We start from the raw sequence: 21845 nt of genomic DNA on the forward strand, positions 1-21845 counted from the left end.
TCTAAGCTTCCCATATCTAACTACTGCTTGCAACAGCACCCACTGAAGCAGTGCAGGCCATTTACTATTGCAGGGTAGATGGCAAAGAAGTGACAAGGAAGAACTTCTAAAAAAAGAAAATAAGAAACCCCAGGAAATTTACTCAACTCTGAGAGTGACTATACTACCCTCTGACCTTACATTAGAAGAGTGACATCTCCAAACCATGGAACTCCTACTGCTGCTCCGGGAGTAGACTAGAGTGTTTGTTATCACTTTTGTTTTACATGGGGCTGTAGGACTGGACTGGAGGATTCGTTCTTCTGTTTCTTGAGTTGTGAGAAGTTAAAAGTTGAAATTGGAGCCCAGCCAGTATGGCTGGTTGAGTGTTGACCCATGAACCAGGAGGTCACTGGTTCAATTCCTGGTCAGGGCATATGCCTGGGTTGCAGGCTCCATCTCCAGTAGGGGGCATACAGGAGGCAGCTGACGATGATTCTCTCTCACTATTAATGTTTCTATCTATCTCTTCCTCCCCCTTCCTCTCTCTGAAATATATATATATATATATTTTTTTTTTTTCTTAAGTTAAAATAGGAGGAGCAGAAGCCCCTGGCAGTTTTTTTATATTTGTCAATTACTCGATGTGTGGCCTTGGGCTTTTCTGAGCCTCAGATTATCTATAAATGGTGACCCTAACAATACTTTTTCCTTTTGGGGTGCTCTTAAGGATTAATCCCCGTAAAATATTAAATCCCAGTCCTAGCACAGAATAGTACTTAATAAATACTAGTTATCATTGATGATAATAACATCATGTTTTGACTTTCAAGGCAGTGAAAAGGTATCTCCATTGGTGCCTAAAGTTGAAAAATGCTGCATTTACAAATCCTTGGCCACATCTAAAAGATTTTAACTATGATGCTTGAAACATTTCTCTTAAGTAGGCAGAATCCTTTATTTAATAACAATTTATTAGGTACCTGCTATATGTAACCATGTTGGCAGGCACAAGGGTTTATAAAGAAAAAGATGCTTTTTGTCTTGGAGCAGTTCGTACTGTCATAAGCATTAGCAATGGCTATATTCTAAACTAGAGGTGCCGTGCACAACATTCGTACACTGGGGGGGAGGAGGGGAGCCTCAGCCTGGCCTGTGCCCTTTCACAGTCGGAGAGCCCTCAGGGGATGTCCATCAATCGGACATCCTTAGCGCTGCTGCGTAGGCGGGAGTGGCTCCTGCCACTGCCGCTGTCCTTGCCAGCTGTGAGCCCAGCTTCTGGATGAGCAGTGCTCCTCCTGTGGGAGCGCACTGACCACCAGGGGGTAGCACCTGCGTTGAGCATCTGCCCCTGGTGGTCAGTGCACATCATAGCGACCAGTCATTCTGCTGTTCGGTCGATATGCATATTACCCTTTTATTATATAGGATATAAGATAGGCTGTAGCTAACCTACGTTTTTTGGTGACATTGGTATTTGAAGCCAACTGCACGTGTATTCTAATATAAACAAAAATAAATGTGATTGTCTTTTTTTTTTAACAAGTCAACGTCTAAATCATCATACTTCCGTGTTGTTGGTATTTTAGTTTCCAGCCCCTGGCTTCTAATTAATAACTTATCTCCCCCGAATGCTGCTACCAAGTGTCCGTTCACCTGTCCCCCACTCCTCATGCTTGTACCCCAATTACAGGATTGTTATAAAGCTATTATGTATTGCTGTGTAAAAAAACAATTTCCTAAAATTTTTAAGATAATTGTTTGAAAATACATTGTTAATGCTATATTTTGTAGTGGAGTTAGATTAGAAACTCAGTCTAGTGCAGTGGCTTTTAACTTGGCCAGATTTTTATTTAAAAAGCAACATTATTGATTTCTTAATTGTTTTTAAAATTTTCAAGTCTATGGCAGTCTTACTTCAGTTTATTTGAAACAAGGCTCATATACACCAAACATCCCTTATTTACCTTGTGTGTGATACACAAAAGCCAAGTTCGTCCTCTCCTTTTACCTGTTCTGCTCTTCCAGTCTCATAGTCTTGCTAGAGTGTTAGAGCTGGGGCACCATCCCAGCCTTCTCACTCTCCCGCTTTAGCAGAGGAGAAAACTGGACCAGAGCAGTTAGGGAATGCTCGGGGAATCACGGTGGACTGAACCCTGGTGCAGAGAGCTCCCTTCACACCAGGCCCCTTTCCCTGGCTGGTAATGTTTCTCTTCCTTCTACCCCTTTTTCTGAGCTGTCACCAAGTCCTGTTACTGTTTCCTTGAAGTGTTTCTTGGTCTCTTCCCTCCCCTTTTCTTCCTGTCTAATCTCGTCCCCCAGTTTCTCACAGTGGGGAAAGCCTGACAGAGCGCTTTGTCTCTGGGACATCCAGCGCACAAGATTAATTTTCTCTAATTACCCCTGTCAGCATGTCGCCCCTCTGTTCCCAAGCTGCAGGAGCTCTGCTTCCTGTGGCAGCAAATATCAACACTTCTCTTATGGTGCTCCCTCCTCCAGGCCCAACTTCCCTGTGTGTGCCCAGCCTCATTTCCTTTCTCCTCTTGAACCCCAAAGGCCCCAAGTCTTCTCTGGGTTCTCTCCATGAGGCAGCCATGTGTCCTTTATGCCCTTAGTCTGTCTGCTCCCTGGCTCTGCTGTTCCTCCTGCCTTTCCAAATACTCATTTTTCTAGACCGAATTGAGATTCTACCACCTTTGTGATGTTTTCCCTACTACTCCAGTGATAACCCCCCACACCCTGTTCCCCAACTTTTTCCTCTTATGAACCAACACGTAGCATTGAGCATAATTGCCTCTTGTATATGATTCTCGGGTTTTTCCTTGCAATATTTGGTGCTTTTTGAAAGCAAGGCTTACGTTTATGTTTTTCTCATATATTCCATGTTTTACAGTGCCTAATAAGTGGTTAGTAAATACTCCTTGCTTATTAGGGGCTCTTTGAGCTTTTAAAAGATGCTGTCCAGAGCTACAGGCAGTTCAGACATTGTACAGGGTCTGCTGCTTGGATTTGGGATCACTTGTTAATATTGCAGAACAGTGCTCCCGTGTCCGCCAAAGTTGATAGGATTGGCTGCTGTTGTGTTAATGATCCTCTGGGGGACTGGCTATATGGTATGGTGCTCACACTAGGAGTTTATGATTTGTTGGTGGATCGGTTGCAGGGAAGTGGGGGGCTCCCCCACTGAGAGCCTGTACACCTGCCTCTTGGATAGTGTAGTAGGGAATATAGTTCCTTGAGCATGGGTAGGAATTGCATTATCCTCATAACTGGCAGATTCTCGGCACACCAGTGTGCAATGGGAACTGGCCTGGGTCCCTCCCACTGTGTGTCCTTGAGCCAGTAATGACCTTGATGCTCTCTTCTCTGCAATACTGGCTCAGTGTCCTAAGATTTAATCTGATCTTGTTCTGAAATATTTTTTTCAGAGCCCGGTAAATACTGTACCTTTCCAAAAAGGTTATGTAGTAGGTTCCTGGTATTAGAAAAAGGAATGTGTATGTTTTAAAGAAGACCAAGTTCGCTTTCTGAATTTTAGTGTTCCTTTCCATGCCTTCCTATCTGTCCTGGTAGTCATTTCTGGACTGAGGCAATTGCAGGTTTAGCAGCACCTTGAATTATGCTCTCCCAGAGGCATAACCCCTCTAAGAATCTCGTCCACAAAAGGCTCATTAACTGGAATTATTTTTTTCTGTAATGTCAGCAGGACTAATTCCACCCATACAAAATGGTTTGGCCTTTTTCCCCTTTGGTACAAATGAGAATTAGTAAAAACGCAGACCAAAGTGAAGTTGACAAGCTCTGGCATGGCTGTGAGCTCAGAGCCTCTGGGCTTGGACCCCTTGTTCACTTTGTGCTCTGAGACCCTGCCCCACCCAGGAAGTCCTCTCTTTCCATCTGTGATTCCTACAGCTGTTCCCGTTGTTACTGCCTCCATCACACCCGGGGAGACGCTGCAGCTCTTCACTTTGGAAAGTCACCCAACTGGAGTCACTGTAACGTTTTGTTGTGTTTTTTAATCCCTGTAGGTGGATGGAAGTCTGTTTAGTTGAAGAATTGCCACCAACCACTGAGCTGGAGGAAGGGCTCCGGAACGGAGTTTACCTGGCAAAGTTAGCCAAGTTCTTTGCCCCCAAAATGGTATCGGAGAAAAAGATCTATGATGTGGAACAAACACGCTATAAGGTAACTGACATCTAATTGGTTTTGGTTTCCATCTAAAAGTGAAAGTCCAGTATTTCATTTCCTTTCCCTTCTTTTAGTGTTTTCTACAAGGATTTTGAGGGAGGCGTCCCGTCCTTGGTCTTTGAAGCCTGTTAATAATCATTCCTGAGGCAGCAGCAATTTTAAAAGTGAAGCGTTTCTATTTCTGGGCTGAGGCTGAGAGACCTCTGATTTGTGGGACTCCCCCCATCATTCCTTCACGGAGGTCATTTTTATTAGCGCCAGTAAATGTAAAAGTGGGGGCACTCTACCCCTCCTTTGTTTCACTACCACACAGTTTTATTACTCCCCTTATTCTTATCAAGGAATAGAGTCCTCAGCTGGGACTTGAACTTGTGGCCTCAAAGAGTTAGGGCCAGTGTGATAAAATGAGTAGTAATGTTAAATACTCAGGTAGGAATTCCTTTCCATTTGGCATGTAAAACAAAATAAGACTAACCTTTTTGTATGCAACTAGTTTTCAGAATTATTTCATCGCTAATTAGAGACAGCGTGTGGGGGAGAATACAAAACCAAAATAAACACCAATCTTGTATCAATAAAAAAAATTCTGATATTTTAGAGAACATGTCTAAGTATTTACAGATAAAGTAATATATCTAGGATTTGTTTCAAAATAATTGGAAGGAACTTGGATACATGATTTAAGACTGGCCATGAGTTCATAATTGTTAAGGTTGGATGATGGGTGCACAGGGATTCATTACACTATTCTGTCTACATTTTTAAAAATTTCTTTATTGATAAAGGTATTACCTATGTGTCCTTATTACCCCCCTCACTCATGCCCTCACCCCGCTGTTGTCTATGTCTATTGGTTAGGCTTATATGCATACATACAAGTCCTTTGGTTGATCTCTCCCCTTACCCCCACCCTCCCCTACCTTCCCTCTGAGGTTTGACGGTCTGATCGGTCTGATCAATGCTTCTCTGTCTCTGAATCTGTTTTTGTTCGTCAGTTTATGTTGTGTATTATATTCCATAAATGAGTGAGATCATGTGATATTTATCTTTCTCTGACTGGCTTATTTCACTTAGCATAATGCTCTCTAGTTCTATCCATGCTGTTGGAAATGGTAAGAATTTCTTCTTTTTTACCACAGCATAGTATTCCATTGTGTAGATGTACCACAGTTTTTTAATTCACTCATCTGCTGGTGGGCACTTAGGCTGATTCCAAATCTTAGCTATGGTGAATTGTGCCGCTATGAACATAGGGGTGCATATATCCTTTCTGATTGTTGTTTCTAGTTACTTGGCATATATATTCCTAGAAGTAGGATTACTGGGTCAAATGGGAGTTCCCTTTTTAGTTTCTGAGGAAACTCCATACTGTTCTCCACAGTGGCTGCACCAGTTTGCATTCCCACCAGCAGTGCACAAGGGTTCCTTTTTCTCCGCATCCTCACTGGCACTTGTCATTTGTTGATTTGTTGATGATAGCCATTCTGACAGGTGTGAGATGGTACTGCATTGTCATTTTGATTTGCATCTCTCGGATAATTAGTGACTTTGAGCATGTTTTCATACATCTCTTGACCTTCCTTGTGTCTTCTTTTGAAAAGTATCTATTTAGGCCCGTTGCCCATTTTTTGATTGGGTTGTTTATCTTCCTTTTGTTAAATTGTAGGAGTTCCCTGTAAATGTTGGAGATTAAACCCTTATCAGTGATAACATTTACAAATATGTTCTCTCATGCAGTGGGCTTTCTTGTCGTTTTGTTGATGCTTTCTTTTGCTGTGCAAAAGCTTTTTATTTTGATGTAGTCCCATTTGTTTATTTTCTCTTTAGTTTCCATTGCCTTAGGAGCAGTATCAGTGAAGAAATTGCTTCGGCATAAGTCTGAGATTTTGCTGCCTGTGGATTCTTCTAGTATTTTTATGGTTTCCCGTCTTGTGTTTAAGTCCTTTATCCATTTTGAGTTTATTTTTGTGTATGGTGTAAGTTGGTGGTCTAGTTTCATTTTTTTGCATATATCTGTCCAGTTTCCCCAACACCATTTATTGAAGAGACTGTCTTGACTCCATTGTATGTTCATGCCTCCTTTGTCAAATATTAATTGAACATAGTGGTTTGGGTCAATTTCTGGGTTCTCTATTCTATTCCATTGGTCTATATGTCTGTTCTGGTGCCAGTACCAGGGTGTTTTGCAAACAGTGGCTTTGTAATACAGCTTGATATCTGGTATTGAGATCCCACCTACTTTGTTCTTCTTTCTCAGGATTGCTGCATCTATTCGAGGTCTCTTTTTATTCCAGATGAATTTTTGGAAATTTTGTTCTAGGTCTGTGAAATATGCCATTGGTATTTTAATGGGGAGTTCATTGAATCTATAGATTGCTTTGGGTAGTATGGACATTTTAATGATGTTGATTCTACCAATTCATAAACACGGTATGTTCTTCCATCTGTTTATGTCTTACTCTATCTCTTTTTTCAGTGTCCTGTAGTTTTCCGCGTACAGGTCTTTTACCTCCTTAGTTAAGTTTATTCCTAGATATCTTTTCTTTTTTTTTTTTTGGTGCAATGGTAAATGGGATTGCTTTTTTAGTCTCTCTTTCTGTAAGTTCACTATTGGTGTATAGAAATGCCATAGATTTCTTGGCGTTAATTTTGTATCCTGCTACATTGCTGAATTCATTTATTAAATCTGATAATTTTTTGATGGAGTCTTTAGGGTTTTCTATGTACAGTATCATGTCATCTGCGAATAAGGACAGTTTTACTTCTTCTTTTCCAGTTTGGATGCCTTTTATTTTTTCTTGTCGAATCACAATGGCTAGTACTTCCAGTACTATGTCGAACAGGAGTGGTGAGAGTGGGCATCCCTGTCTTGTTCCTATTCTTAGGAGAAATGGTTTTAGTTTTTGCCCATTGAGTATGATGTTGGCTGTGGGTTTGTCATATATGGCTTTTATTATGTTGAGGTATGATCCTTCTCTTCCCACCTTGCTGAGAGTTTTTATCAAGAAAGGGTGTTGGATTTTGTCAAATGCTTTTTCTGCATCAATTGATATGACTTTTATATGTGATTTTTATCTCTCAATTTGTTTATGTGATATATCACATTTATTGATTTGCGGATATTGTACCAGCCTTGCATCCCTGGGATAAATCCTACTTGGTCATGGTGTATGATCTTTCTGATGTACTACTGGATCCGATTTGCTAGAATTTTGTAGAGGATTTTGGCATCTGTGTTCATGAGGGATATTGGCCTGTAATTCTCTTTCATTGTGTTGTCTTTATCTGGTTTAGGTATTAGGGTGATGCTGGCTTCATAGAATGAGCTTGGAAGTGTTCCTTCCTCTTGAATTTTTTGGAATAGTCCAAGGAGGATAGGTTTTAGTTCTTCCTTGAATGTTTGGTAAAACTCCCCTGTGAAGCTGTCTGGCCCCGGGCTTTTGTTTGCCGGAAGCTTTTTGATGACTGCTTCAATTTCTTCCATGGTTATCAGCTTATTGAGATTTTTAGATTCTTCCTGATTGAGTTTTGGAAGGTTGTATTTTTCTTATGCTTGAAATTTTCCATTATAACGTGGAGGAAAAAGTAAACGCCGCCCTAAAAGACCCCTTCATGAGATGTGTCTTCAAAAGGTGTGATGTTTCTCTTGGAATATGTGGTTTCTTGTCCACTTCAGATCAGGGTTTCTAAACTGTCTTTGAAATTTGATTCTTTATTTTCTTAATGAGTCCTTTCTGTCAGTATTATTTATTTGAAGGTTTTCAGGTATCCTTAAAAGTTATTTCTCTTACAGTTGCAAGGACAACATTAAATATAGTTGAAAATGGAATGAGTTCCCATTTATTGCATGATTCACAGTACCCTTCAGTTGTCATTGAGACAAAATTTATTTTTAAAATATGTACAGTGTATTGAATTCAGAGGAAATGTTTGAATAACCATGTAGACTAACAGTAGACAAGATGAATTGACAGTTTTTTTGGACAAGTCTGTTTTCATGGTCTAGTCTAAAAGATAAGTCTTAGTTTATTAAGTCATGTGTCTCACTCCAGAGTTTTCAGCCCCTTATAGCCTTCACAAGATTTTAATGAAATGACTTAGCCAGCCAAAATTAAAGTTGTTTTTTTTTTAATTTTGAAAAATATTTTTAGAAGTTCATAAAAGCACAGAAAAAATTATTCGTATAACCCCATCACAAAATAAATTAATATTTGTCCACATTTTAGAGCATGATTTTTCTTTTTTCTCTTGCTTCTACAATGGTTATTACCAAGATCCAGGCCTATTAGTACTAACAGCCATGTAGAGTTGATGACAGAGTTAAGGTGTAGTTGGGCTGGTCTCCGGCCCTCCCTGAAATGGGATGGTGGGTATTTTGTTTTGACATTATGGATGGTGAGAGTCAGGGAAGAAAGACAGACCTTCACTGGAGGTGAGCCCCAGAGCAGGGAGTAGGCTAGTTCTTCCTCCTCCTGTCACATCAAACATCGTTAGTATAGGTGTCTCTTTTCAGTTCAGTTGTGGATACCTTCCTGGCAACTTAAACAGGTCCTGTGTCCTGCTATCCTTAGAGATCCTACTATTCGAATAAGTAGCTACTTGTCTCTGGGATGGAGATGAGAAATATTTCCAATCTTTTGTTACAAAAGAAAATACCTGTGGAGCCTAGGCAGGTGAGTCATCCCTAAGTTGAACATGGTAAGAGAGGAAAGTGCTGGGTTTTGCCATCCTCCACCCAACCCGGCCCCTAAAAGGCTGGGGTGCCCAGAAGAAGAGAAGCTAGGAGAGGGGTGGGAGGAAAGGAAGAAGCAGAAAGGGGGTTGATGCCAGCTGTGATGTGGGAGAAAGCACAGGGACAGATGGAAACTACTCCTCTGTTAAGTCGCAGGAGAAAAGAGGTGTTTCTCTTTTTCCTTTCATTAAGTTCCTGAAAGTGCCTAATGTCCCGGAATGGAAATGTTTCATGATTTGCCATGCAATCATAAAATTTTATTTTTAAGCCCATTTCATTTCTCTTACAAAAAATGAAAGGAGGCAAATATTAGTGAAGAGGAGATTTAATTAACTTCCTGCTCTTGTGTTCTTCAGGACTAAAGCCCTTCATGTGCGCCTTTCCCAAACACTAAATCATGGGACTGTGGCAAAGATGTTGAAACCCAAGGGAGTGCTCAGTAATCCGGGCCCAGTCCTTGATGTGCCATCTGGAAACCATGAGTTCAGTGAGCATGGGCTCTCCCTGCAGGATCTGCCTAGACTGCAGCTATAAAATATGGCCCCCTGTCAGACAGTGTGTCCCGAAGCACAAGCTTCGCCCCGAGCTCTAATTCTTCAGCTGGGGCACTGGCGCCTTTGAGTGAAGCTGATGAGAGCTTTCATGCTGCGCCACCTCTTTGCCAGCTTATATGCAATGTTGGCTCCTTTTAATTTAGGGTTAGAAAGATGTACTAGATCTTAGCGTTAAACCTTCCAATGATGAGTTTTCTTTCTCTGGCCACCTCCACCCCTCACTCCAGGTCTGAGTTCTGTGACCACGCCAAGTTCACAGTAGCGCCTGGCCCTGTCCCTCTTGATGATATGCTGTAACGTATATCATGGTATACTGTAACGATTGTCTTGTCACGAAGGCAAAAACCATGTGTCATCTCTGCCATATCCTTGGTGAATGGTGCAGGATCTGGCCATGGTCATTGCTAGAGAAACAAGTGCTGGGTGAAGAAATGAATGACAGTCCTTTCAAGGAACCAAAGGACTCCATTTCTTTTCTTGTCTTCTATGCTTTATTCGAAACTTAATCAAGGTGCTTCGAGTTTGACACCCTTCCTTAAGTGTGATGCTCACACCTCCTGCAGAACCACCTGGTGGTCATATATAAAAAGTGGAACCTGGATCCCAACCCAGGCTTCTGCGTCAGGCAGAATCTCTTGAGTAGAGACTCAGGAAGCACTCTTTTTTTTTTTTTTTTTTTTCACCATGTTTTTCTTTTATTAGATAGGATAAGGGCCTAATCTCCAAAATTTATAGGGAACTCATACATCTTAACAAAAAGAAGATAATCCAATCAAAACTGGGCAAAGGACTTACATAGACACTTTTCGAAAGTGAACATACAGAAGGCCAAGAGACATCTGAAAACATGCTCAAACTCACTAATCATCCAAATCAAAATGACAATGAGATATCATCTCACACCTGTCAGAATGGCTATCATCAACAAATCGACAAACGACAAGCGCTGAAGAGGATGTGTGCTGGGGTGCAGCCCCAGCAGGTCCAGGGATCCCCAAAGGTGTGGACAGAGTCGGCGAAGAAGGAATGACACGGAGGCTGCATTCAGTTGATCATCATAGTCGGGTTCTCTTGTCAGGGTCTCCTGCCATGTTCTGTAGCCATGTTCTCTTGCTAGGTTCTCCAGCTCAGGGTTCTCCAGATTCTCCAGCCAGGTTCAGTCGCCAGGTTCTGTAGCAAGTTTCTCCGGCCAGGTTCTATCCAGGTTCTCCTGCCATGTTCTGTCTAGGTTCTCCAGTGAAGTTCTGTAGCCAGGTTCTGTCCAGGATCTTTTGCCATGTTCTCTGGCTAGGTTCTGGTTAGGATCTGACCTCAGGAAGCACTCTTAATAATCACTCCATGTAGTTCTTTTCTTATGTGCTATTAAGGTTTAAGAACCACTGCTCTAATGGTAGATAAGATGGATATAATATATTTTAATAAAGTTATAGAGAAAGACTGTAAAGTTGTAACTAGGGTCAGACTCACTCATCCATGCAATACATATCAACACCTACTATGTGCTAGGCACTCAAGACAGAGTGGTGAGCAAGGGGGACATGGTTTCATGGTGCTCACAGTTAGACAGACTGCAGGTGAATATACATTGTGAATTGTGGTAAGTGTATGAAGGAAGAAATTGACAGCAACATACAGAAGATGAGAAGCCATTTACTCAGGCTGGAAGAATGAGAAGAAAATCATCATGGGCAGAGTTCGGGGTAGAGAATGAGGAGAACAGTACAGAGAGAGGGGCCCCATTTGTGATCGGCTCCTCAAGGAAGAATAGAGCTTGGCCAAACTGAGTGGCTAAGAGGCTGCAGTGAGGGGTCATGATGAGAACTGGACCAGGAGGGAAGCAGACACAGATCAGGAAGTCACACGTGGAGGATCTATGATTTCTAAGTATAGAGATTGGGGGTGCAAGGAAGCCTTTGAAATGTGAAACAGGCATCACAGTGCAGTGTGCTTTAGAAGATCTGTCTGCTGCTCTGTGTGGTTCAGAATAAATTGGAAGGAGGACGAGGGTGGAGGCAGAGTGTGGTAAGGGGGTTATTCAATCCAGGTGACAGCGGCCTGCACAGCCAAGAAGTCAGTGGATTCAAGAGGGGAAAAAAGGGTGAATCCTGGCAAGAAATTGGAAGTGAGAGGAGGGCAGTGAAGAGAAGACAGCTGGGTAGACAGTTGGAGACAACCAAAAAGAGAGAGTGTTGCTTTCTAAAGGGGGTGGGGTGCTGAAGAAGCCAGAGGTTTCTGTGGTGAAGGCTTGAAAGATGAGTGTTCCCAAGCAGACTAGAATGGCAAGGGGAAGAGAAGGAGAAGGAAGGCATTCCTTGTAGAGGACTCAGCCTAACAAGGCTCAAAGACAAAAAAAAAAAAAAAAAGGTGTTGTTCCAATACTGCACAGATCATTGTAGACTTATTATAAATGATTGGTGAACATTTAGTGAGCCTTAGGGGAAGGATATGCACTGTGGTTATATACACAGTAATATGAGTTGTGAATCAAAATGTTTGAGTTGGGCCTCACCACTAAGTTTGCCGCTGTGAGCCTCAGTTTCCTTACCTGTAAAGTGAGAAGAATAATCATATTATCAACCTTTGTGGAGATACTGTGAGTAACAAATGTGATCATCCATGCAAAGCATTTGGCACAGCGGCTGATAGCAGTAAGCGCATATGAATGTTTGAGGTGGTGGTTCTGAGGCTCTATGTGCAGTTAATTGAACAGAATATTTGGATTTGGAATCATAATTCTTGCAAATTATTCTAATTTGCTCATTTTATAGATGAGCAAACTGAGGGCTCAAGTATTCAAGACACATTCAACTTAAATGTGTCAACTTGAATGTGTCTTGAATACTTGAGCCCTCAGTTTGCTCATCTATAAAGTGAGCAAATTAGAATAATTACTGGCTTCTAAGCTACCTCATAGTTCTAAAATGCTTTGATTCTACTATGTAAGTAGTTACCATCCAAAGAAGACTTACACAATTTCTTATCTACTCAGTTTAAGCAGGAATGACTTTGCCCTTTCACCCCGAATGAAATCTCTACTAATTATGTAATGAATATTTATGACTTCAGATGTAATACAACCTATTATTTTTAAAAGATTAAAAAAAATAACTTTGCTTCCTGGTGTTGTAATAGCTCAGCAGTAGAAAATCAGCATACACTTCTAGTCTAATACCTGAAAAAAATTAGGTCAGTGGACAATAACCATTGGCTAAGTATGACCACAGACATGCCTCCTAGTCTAGTATCCATATGTAGGATGTGTGTGTGCGGGTGGGGGGGGGGGCGGGGGAGGGAGAATGACAAGCTAAAAATGGTTATAATGGACTGAGATAATTTGGAGCCTGTTGAGGAGACCATTTTTGTTCTAATTAAAGTAGATTAAAGATGTTTGATACAGTTTGTCCTCTGAAGCTTCTTAAATATGCAGCCGTAGATCAAAGGCCTCAGGTATTTAAAGTGGATGAAGGAAAACATCTAACCATTGATTGTGCTGTACACCTGAGACTAATATAATATTGAATGTCAGCTACAATGGAAAAAAATTTAAATAAGGTAAAATGGGTGAAGGATTTGAAATCTGTCCTTTTATTTGCTGCAGGAATATAACCAAGATAACCACTCTTTCTTTCAGTGCCTCTTACATGAAGGGCTAAACTTTTTTTCTGATGTTAAAGGTGAATGAGAGTTCCAAGCCCAGTGTTGTAGCGTAATAACTATAATAGCTAACATTCATTGTATTCTTTAGTGCACTTTGCAACGAAGTGCTCTGTGAACATTCTCATTTAATCTCTCCAACTCAAAGAAGCAATCCTACTTTTATTTTATGGCTAAGGAACCAAGGTTCAAAGAAATGTATAACTTTCTTGAGGTTACCTTGCTAATAAAACCACTAAATGGATGGAATACGCTTATTACATGGTTTGAAATTATTGAAGCCCACCAGCCAAAGACTCTCCAGAAACACACCTGGGATCAAACAAAATTAGTTTTATTTCACTCATTGTAGTAAGAAAAAAATGCATACCCTTGGAGTCAAGAGGAGGAGAAACGAGGGGCTTAGTGTGGCTCTGGGCTTGTGCTGGGTGGTCTAATAAGGACTTAGAGAAGCGAGGACTGTCCCGTTCTCGTTGAGTGTCCTCAGGAAGCGGATTGATTTGGTAGCTTGGTAATTTTTATCAAGGACGTGAGAAGACTGAATAGAGACTAGATGGACATGAGTCAAGAAGCAAATTGTTCATCTTAGTTGGAAGGGAGGTTTTTTAGTTATTTTTGTGGTGCCAAAGGGCCTTTTCTCTGTCTTGACGCGATTGCGGATTGTTTCCAAATTGCTCCTCCATGGCCACAGAGTGACCATGTCTGAGAATTGTCTGCGTTCTGCCAAAGTTGTTTATGCTGAGTTACAAACCCTCAGACGCTGCAGCCTGGCTGGTAACTGTCTGGCTGCTCTTGCTCTTTCTTTCCTCTCACCCCTACCCGCTTGTTATTTCATAGCAACTAGCTAATTTCTTCCCTCTGAAGAATAATCCAACTACCATTGGGAACCTGTGCTCCCTGGGGGTTTAGCAAAGGGAAGGTTTACAGATCTGGGGAGACCTCATCTTGAATCCTAGACCAGCCACTTCACTGCCTTTTGACTTTGAGCAAATCACTTCTTTTTTTTCCGGGGGTGGGGGGGTTGGGGGGGGCTGCCTTTCTTCATCTCTAAAGTATGGGGATGATAATCACCTTGCTGGGTGTTTTGAAAATTAGAGATAATTTACATAAAGTGAATTTATCTTGTCACTTTAGTGACTATTTGAACTATTTGACACGCATAGTTCATTCTCAGTAGATAGTGACCAGTATTAAAAAGGCATAAATATTTGTCAAATGTTAATTTGCTTATATTTCTTAATTTCTAACAGCAACAAATATACTTTTGTTAAATAAGCTATTAAATTGTAGGTCACAGAAGATAGAAAGAACCAGACTTTCTGAATATAATTATTGTATGTTAGTCATATGATGACACTATACTCTCTTTACTTTTTTGTTTTCAAATAGATAACATTGTGCTATTCATTTAACTAATTAAAAATACCAGACCATTTTAAGTTCTCAGTGGTTCATTACCTGATACATCTTCATGAGATAGAGGCAAGTATGCTGTATTTATAGAATATGCAGAAAAAATGGTTGGCCGAATAGGACTGTAAATAACAATAGAAGATATAGAAAGACTATTTTTATTACATGGGTAGAAAAGGTCTTGTAAGACATTTCCACTGAAGGTTTACTTTTTACACAAGGCCAAGATTAGGGTTAAATTACAGAAGGAATAGTGACTAAAATTAGCTCCATGTTGTGGGTAGGTTTTTTATCTTTGTATATTTCTACATTTTCCACAGAATATTACATTAACGATCAGAAAAAAATGATTTGGCAGAATCAGAAACCACACACACACACACCATTCTATTTAGTCTTCTAAAACCCTGTCTGTTTTCCCTGAAGTTACTAGGCTTCTCAGCTGTCAAAATCTTAACACTGTATATGTGTGTATATGCACACACACGTGTACATGTTTCATAAAATATCCATGTGCTAGACATTAAGTAGTCTTTCAGATTCTACTTCAGAGTTACCTCAAATGTGTGACTAATGGAAACTAGTAGAATGGTCTATTACAGATGGTCGGGGTGTTGTTGAATAGTGTAGTCTCCTTTACTGTGTCTTTAGTTTTTTATGTGGGCTCTAATAATTTTATTCTCGGAGAAATACAATTGAAAAACATTCTACTAATGACAAAATTATTACAAATGACTCACTTTTTTGTGTTTCCTTCCCCCCCATTAGAAGTCCGGTCTTCATTTTCGACACACAGATAATACTGTCCAGTGGTTAAGAGCCATGGAGTCTATTGGTCTACCCAAGGTAAGCCTTCAGATACTGGATCCTGAACCAGAAAGCCAAAGGGGGAAATGTACGAATTTCTTGTTATAAAAAACTAGAGGCCTGGTGCACGAAATTCATGCACTCGGCGGCGGGGATTGGGGAGTAGGGGGGGGGAGGGGGTTAGGGGGATCCCTCAGCCTGGCCTGTGCCCTCTCACAGTCCAGGAGCTGTCATCCTTAGCGCTGCTGCAGAGGCGGGAGAGCCTCCTGCCACCACTGCTGTGCTCACCTGCCGTGAGCCCGGCTTCTGGCTGAGCGGCACTCGCCTGTGAAAGTGCACTGATCATCAGGGGGTAGCTCCTGCATTGAGTGTCTGCCCCCTGGTGGTCAGTGTGCGTCATAGTGACCGGTCGTTCTGCCATTCAGTCAATTTGCATATTAGCCTTTATTATATAGGATGATTGGCAGACTGGGTATGTTAATGCAATAGATTGCCTTATTGCCTCAGGAAGGGCTTATACAAAGTAATAAATGGCAACTCAGAATGAAGTATGTGTACAGGTCAAGAGCAGCATGCAGAAGTGAATATAAATTAAACAAGGTCAGAACAAACTTTAACTGGTAGATAGTTGATTTAAAATAGCCACCTCCCTTTTTTGTTTGCTATTTATACTTATGATTCCTAATCTCATTGCATCACTACAAATTATTATTAAAAATAGATTTTTATAAATTATTGCTACAAATCATTGTATCACTATACATTTTAAAGGCCAGGGGGTTATAGCTCTTACTCCTGAAATAGATCTTTTCAGTAAAACTCATTCAGCAAATATTCAGAGCTTGTTAAATTCAAAGACCAGGCACCCATCAGCCTGTGCGACAGACAGGCAAGTCGGGGAAATGAAGAAATAATTACATTTGATAGAAATTGTAGAGCTATTTCTTAAACATCTTATTTTGAAATAATTATAGAATCACAGGAAGTTGCAAAAATAGTACATCTGCGTGTACTCTTTATTCAGCTTCCTCCAGCAGTGACATCTCATAACTGTAGTAAATCATAAATTGGCATTGGTGTATTAATGTTAACTAGACTACAGACTTTATTCCGTTTTCACCATTTTATGTGCATTCATGTGTATGTATGTGGGGGGTTCCATTCAGTCCATGAACAGGTTTGTGTGACCATCACCACAATCAAGGTGCAGACCCCACAGAGGAGTGCCCTTTATATTGTGTCCCTCTCCCAGCCCTGTCCCCAGGCCACCGCTGATCCGTTCTGTCATTTTGACAATGTTATAAAAATGGAATCATACAGCCCTAACCGGTTTGGCTCAGTGGATAGAGCATCGGCCTGTGGACTCAAGGGTCCCAGGTTCGCTTCTGGTCAAGGGCATGTACCTTGGTTGCGGGCACATCCCCAGTAGGAGGGGGTGTGCAGGAGGTAGCTGATCGATGTTTTTCTCTCATCGATGTTTCTAACTCTCTATCCCTCTCCCTTCCTCTCTGTAAAACATCAATAAAATATATATTTTTTAAATGGAATAATATAGTAGATTACCTGCAGCAATTGCCTTTTTTCATTAAGCATAACGCCCTCGCTGCCCTCGAGATCCATCAAGGTTTTTTTTTTTTAATATATTTTATTGATTTTTTACAGAGAGGAAAGGAGAGAGATAGAGAGTTAGAAACATCGATGAGAGAGAAACATCGATCAGCTGCGCCTCCTGCACACCTCCTACTGGGGATGTGCCCACAACCCAGGTACATGCCCTTGACTGGAATCGAACCTGGGACCTTTCAGTCCGCAGGCCGACGCTCTATCCACTGAGCCAAACCGGTTTCGGCGCATCAAGGTTTTTTTTTTGTATTTTTTTAAAATACATTTGTATTGATTTCAGAGAGGAAGGGAGAGGGAGAGAGAGAGAGAAACATAAATGTTGAGAGAGAATCATTGATCGGCTGCTTCCTGCACATCCCATACTGGGGATCGAGCCCACAACCTGGGCATGTGCCCTGATGTGGAATCGAACTGTGACATCCTGGTTCATAGATCAATGCTCAACCACTGAGCCATGCTAGCTGGGCCATCAGGTTTTTGTATGTCTCAATAGTTCATTCCTTTTGTATTGCTTAGTATGGACAGCTATTTCAAAGAAGCTAATTAGGAGTGGTTTAGCTTGAAGACAAATCAGTAGCTACTGAATAATTAAGACCTGTGTTGTTATTATTAATCCAGGTTTGCAATTTTAAAACAAATCAACAACAACAACAAAACAAGATTCCTTAATGTAAATTATGCTTGGCTATTTTTAATATATTTTTTGCTGATATCTATTTTAGTTCAGCTTATTTCATCTCAAAATAGTCAATAGGGATTTATTTTATTCTGCCATTTTCATTCTTTTCCCTTCTCCTAAAATGCCCAGAACATTAAATGCCATTCCCTTCTGGGCACTAGTTATAATACAGAATTCATATTTCTAGATTGTGATTTAGCAAGTACTAACTAGGGATTAGGTGTAGACAGATTAATAAAGCAAGAAATTCCAATAGGATTTTTTTCTATGTAAGGCAACATACTTTAGATTAGGGTAATTTCATTATGTTTGATAGATTCGATTTAAACCTTTTTCAATTGTGTATATGTAGGGCCAGGCTTCCCTTGATTTTAAATGGAGCAAGTAATCCACATAGCAGATTCTATTTTTATTTTAGAAGGTTCTATTTTAACACCAATTTTTGTTGTGAAGTCATTGATTCACTACATTGCAAGATGAGAAACCAACAGTGTACTGAATGGACTGATGTATTTGCTATTCAATCTTCATATATCAGAATTAAGTGCTTACCCTGTGCTCAGCATCATGCCAGGTGCTGGGGACACAGTGCTGAATAAAACATTGTGAACCATGAACTGATCCCATCTCCTTGCTTTATAATGACTTTCCAGGAGAAATAAGTAGAAAAGTAATTGTTTAAAGAAATGGGAGGGACAGTTGTTGTCCTCTGCTTACATATAGAACTTTAAACCTGGTCACATTCTCCGGAATCGAGAGTCCTCCTCCTCTCATTGACACTTTGTTAGCAAATGTGTTAAAAGATAGTTGGAAAGACTTTTGAAATTGCCCAGGCTATAGGCATTTCTTTAAGTGCTCAGTGACTATACATTTGTATCTCAAGAAACTTTGCTTTCTTTCTTTTCTCAGCTTTTTCCAATGTCCAACAGAACATTTCACTTGAGTATCAAATACCACCTATGGTACATGACTTAATTTTTATTCCAAATTTTGTAAAATGTTTACTGAAAGCAAGTAATACCAATATGCTTATCTTAATCTTAGAAGCTTCGAGCCTCGTTATTCATTTTGTAGTGCTTAGGAACAGGTAAGTTTGGTGCCCTATTCTAAAATGTTTCTTATTAGGCTTTTAATTTCCAGCTTAAGAATATTGTAAACAGCCCAGCTGGTATGCTTCAGTGGATTGAGCATCGTCCCATGCATACCTGGGTTGCAGGCTCAATCCCCGGGGGGTGGGAGGGAGCATGCAGGTGGCAGCCAATCAGTGTTTCTCTCTCATGGATGTTTCTATCTCTCTCTCCCTTTTCTTTCCCCTCTCTCTAAAAATCAACTTAAAAAAATTTTTTTAAAAGAATAGTGTAAATTGGTTTTAAAAGCCTTAATGTTCTAACCTTTCAATCTAGTAACTTTATATTTAGATGTTTATCCAGAAGAGCTAATTAGGTGTTCAGAAAATGCAGGGATGTTCATTGCAGTGACTTATAATAGGGGAAAAATTGGGGACAAAAAAAAAAGGTGCAACCATGGGGAACTGGTTAAATAACGGTTAAAATATGAAAGAATCATGCATCCATTAGAAATAATATTCTTACAGAATAAAAAAGGGGCCATGTTCTATTAAGTGTTTTAAACAGACTATGATATGTGCAGTTTTATTTTGAAATGCATCCATGCAAGTATAAAAATATCAGAGACATATATAGAAAAAGGACTGGAAGGAAGTATCCCCAAATGCTAATAGTGACAGTCTGGAGGTGGGATTACAGGTATTTTTCCTTCATATTTTACCTATTTTCCAGAGTGTACTCAGTGAATATATTACTTTAAGCAGAAAAAAGTATCCATGTATCTATATGCATGTTTATAAAACTGGGTAGCTAAGTTCTTAACAATGTAATAAAATGCTGAAGAAGAACATCCTTCTCAAGCCAGCGGACCTCTGGGCAGTCACAGGAGTGACTCCATTGTAGAAAGCAGAGTCCAGATGGGCTCAAGCCTTGTGACATGAAACTGCCACGTAACTAACCATGTGGACACAGCCTTCTTGGAGTGGCCGGCTGGGAACCGCCCACTCCTATCACCCCTACGAACACTCTCCTGAACCACTAGGTGGCGCGCTGTCAGGCAGGGGACCAGATGTAGTGATTGGTCCTCCTGTAGAAGAAGATGAAGCAGTAACTAAGAGATTCTTCTGCTTTTAAATAAATACAGAACAGCAAGGACAATCAACGTAGGATCGTTTGGGAGAAGTACAATAATTTTGTGAAAAGCAAAACATAATACAGTCATTGTTTCTTTTGTTTTCCAGATATTTTATCCAGAAACAACAGATGTCTATGACCGGAAAAACATACCAAGAATGATCTATTGTATTCACGCACTAAGGTGGGAAAATACAACTAAAAGTCTAGAAAGTAAATTTAAGTAAAACTAACATTTTAATTTTGAAAGATCTTAAATTATTTTAATGACTCAAGAACTTTTATTAGATTGAGTTATTTTAAATTTGCCAGAACAAAATTAAAATAATTGTCATGTAAAAACAGTCTTTGAACTTGAAAAATATTTTGATGATTTTAAATCTACATCAAAATAGAAAACTAGAAAATGAGTGAAAGATGTCTAAGTATAATAAGAAAATTTAAGTAGAAACTTCTAGGAAATCTAATAGAATGCTACAATATTCTTCAGATATGATGAAGTTTATATAGCAAAAATATATCAAATGAGCAGCTATAGTGGTCATAATTTTGGTTTTGATACTCTTAAAATTATTAGTTTGGTTAAATTCTTACCACAGATTAATAAAATTCCATATGATTTTTGTTTGCTTTGTTCAATACCTCTTGTAAGGGTAAAGAAGACACTTAGAAGTTGCTTTAAATTAGTCAAAGGAAGATACATTCATTGTGGGGTTTTTTTGTGTCCATCTTTGTCTTTTGTTATCTTTGTTATCTTGAAATCTATTTTGTCAGCTGTAAGTATGGCTACACCTGCTTTTCTGTGGATGTTATTTGCTTGGAGAATAATTTTCTACTCTTTTACTTTGAATCTACCGTTGTCTTTCCAGTTTAGATGTGTCTCTTGTAGGAAGCATATGGTTGGGTTTTGTTTTTTGATCCACCCTGCTACTCTGTGCCACTTTATTGGTGAATTCAGACCATTTTAGGGTAGTTATTGACGTATGAGGATTTCCTATAGCCATTTCATCTTTTGTTTTCTGGTAGCTCTGTGCCTCCATTGGTTTTCCTTTGTGTTTCTGGCTGTTGTTCTTGTTTGGTGGCTTTTATACTTCTTTCCTCTGTTTCCTCTTTTTTTAAAATATGTATCCTGGTTTGGGGATTTTTGTGTGTGGTTACCATTAGGTTTATAAAAAGTAAACTTGCATATATATCATAGCTTTTTTTTCTTTTGAGTGTATCTGGTCTTCGTCTTCCTTTGCCAGTTCAGACCTTTACCCCTTCCCTTTTCATGTTTTGTTGTCACAAATTATTCCTGTTTATGCTGTAAGTTTTAGTGATCTTACTCATAGTGTTGTGATCTTGTATTCTTTGTTTCAGGTATAATAACTCCCTTGAGTATTTTCTACAATGAAGGTTTTCTGATGATAAAAATCCCTCTGTATATCTGGGAATGTATTTATTTCTCCTTCATATTTAAAGGATAATTTTGCTGGGTATATTATTCGTGGCCGGTAATTTCTCTCTTTCAGATGTTTGAATAATTGGTCCCACTCTCTTCTGGCTTGTAGAGTTTCTGCTGAGAAGTCATATGATATTGTGGTGGGTTTTCCTTTGTAGGTCACTTTTTCCCCCCCTGGCTACTTTGAAATTTTTTTCTTTGTCATTAATTTTTAACAGCTTTAATTACAAGTGCCTTGGAGATAGTCTCTTTGAATTGAGGTAACTAGGTGTTCTGTTTGTTTTTTGGATTTGAGGATCTAGTTCTTCGCAAAGGTTTGGGAAGTTCTCATCTACTATGTGTTTGAGTAGACTCTCTGTTCCATGCTCCCTCTCCTTCTCCTCCAGAATCCCTATAATTCTAATATTGCTTTTTCTGATGGAGTCAGTTAATTCTCATAGAGCAGTGGTTCTCAACCTTCTGGCCCTTTAAATACAGTTCCTCATGCAACCATAACATTATTTTCGTTGCTACTTCATAACTGTAATGTTGCTACTGCTATGAATCCTAATGTAAATATCTGATATGCGGGATG

General features: G+C 39.8%; 1 protein-coding gene across 1 annotated transcript in view; it reads left to right on the forward strand.

The window, feature by feature from the left end:
* The window catches only part of IQGAP2 (IQ motif containing GTPase activating protein 2), a 267890-nt gene that overhangs the window by 131706 nt on the left and 114339 nt on the right, over window positions 1-21845 (forward strand). The window contains exons 3-5 of the mRNA XM_070412211.1: window positions 4008-4164; window positions 15289-15366; window positions 19938-20014. Coding sequence (XP_070268312.1) covers window positions 4008-4164; window positions 15289-15366; window positions 19938-20014 — 312 coding nt within the window. The remainder of the gene's footprint in view (window positions 1-4007; window positions 4165-15288; window positions 15367-19937; window positions 20015-21845) is intronic.

The sequence above is a fragment of the Myotis yumanensis genome, unplaced genomic scaffold (genome assembly GCF_028538775.1).
Source record: "Myotis yumanensis isolate MYYU_CA2020_CCGP unplaced genomic scaffold, mMyoYum1.0.hap1 SCAF_4, whole genome shotgun sequence".
NCBI lineage: Eukaryota > Metazoa > Chordata > Mammalia > Chiroptera > Vespertilionidae > Myotis > Myotis yumanensis.